At 51.5% G+C, this 1,454-nt stretch overlaps 1 protein-coding gene across 1 annotated transcript in view; it reads left to right on the top strand.

The window, feature by feature from the left end:
- The first annotated feature begins 516 nt into the window (after positions 1-516).
- The window catches only part of CCDC33 (coiled-coil domain containing 33), a 105,025-nt gene continuing 104,087 nt past the window's right edge, over positions 517-1,454 (top strand). Inside the window, exon 1 of the mRNA XM_006087941.1 lies at positions 517-537. Within this exon, the coding sequence (XP_006088003.1) occupies positions 517-537 (21 nt within the window). The remainder of the gene's footprint in view (positions 538-1,454) is intronic.

Genomic DNA, 1,454 nt, shown 5'->3' on the forward strand with positions numbered 1-1,454 from the left:
CAGTTACCCGGCTGTTGACCCCTGGCCAGCTGGCCATGCCCCAGACTCCCCACGGCATCTCCACTCACAGTATGTCTGGCTGCTGAGGAAACTCCATACTCCTGCCCCCACCACCTCGGCTCCCTCTTTCCTTTCCCCATTGAGGTCTCAGGACCAATATATAGCACCCCTAAGACCACACTGATCACCACCCGAAAGACTCTTTTTTTAAAATATATTTTTTTTATTGATTAAGATATTACATATGTGTCCTTATCCCCACGTTATACCCTACCCCCCCCCCCCCCATTGTTGTCCATGTCCATTGGTTGGGCCTATATGCTTGCATATAAGTCCTTTGGTTGATCTCTCCCCCTTACCCCCACCCTCCCCTACCTTCCCTCTAAGGCCTGAAAATCCAATCAATGCCTCTCCGTCTTAAGGTGCCAGAGAGGACTGATGCCTGATCCCCCACCAACACCAGGTCCTGGTCGCTGAGATTGTTAAACAAGACCAAACACTGCTGCCCCCAAGAGGATGGACCTGGAAAAGGAAAAGGTGAGGCCTGGGGGCATGGGCCATGCACCACCTGAATTCATCTTCTCTTCCAAGTCCCTTGTGTGTTTTTTCCCAAATCATAACAGATACTTTCCTTCTCTGTCTCAGTCTTCACAGCTGTGAAATGGGGACTGAGGTGATCTCGGTGGCTCTTCCAGATTAGGTGTCCTATACTCGGGCCAGGCGGATCTGAAAGGTGGCGAGCTCAGTGTTATCAAGCCCTACTACACTTACCTGGTGATTTCTGCCTGTCTCCCCATGACCCAGAGTGAGATGTAGCTTGAACTGCCTGTCTCACCCTCCACAACCTGGAAAGGAGTTTCTGCCTTCTCGTTGCTGGGGTCACAGAGGCTCAGGGAGCCCAAGGAGATGGCTCACCATCACCCTTCCAGCTCTTCCAGGGGTTTCCCAGGCTGCTCCCCTTGCAGTGCTCATGCCCCACTACCACACCCTCCCAGCCCTGGCCCAGCCCCGCCCCAGGTCACAGGGACTCCAATTCCTGGAAAGAAGGAATTTTTGTCTATTTCTGTCACTGCTCTATCCCCAGTACTCAGAATAGTGCCTGACACATAGTAGGTGCTTAATAAATAGCTGTGAGAGAGCAGCACAACCCTGCCTAGACTAGAATCTCAGTGGGAAGAAAGGCAAATAGTTCCATGTCAGGGCTCCCCTACCTTCTGCTAACTGGCAAGGTTGAGCCCATGGCCTTGACTGTGTCACTTACCAACAGGGATGACAGAAAGAACTAAGACCAAGGCACACAGGTATTTGCTAACTTGGAAACATCCTCTTCACAGTTACACTCTTAGGTCAAATGAACCAAATAGCTAGGAGTGCCCAGGCCCCAATGTGGTTTATACTCTACTAGAGGCCCAGTGCACCAATTCATGCACAAGTGGGGTCTGGTCAGGCCTATC

Source organism: Myotis lucifugus, unplaced genomic scaffold, assembly GCF_000147115.1.
Source record: "Myotis lucifugus unplaced genomic scaffold, Myoluc2.0 scaffold_41, whole genome shotgun sequence".
In the NCBI taxonomy this organism is placed as follows: Eukaryota; Metazoa; Chordata; class Mammalia; order Chiroptera; family Vespertilionidae; genus Myotis; species Myotis lucifugus.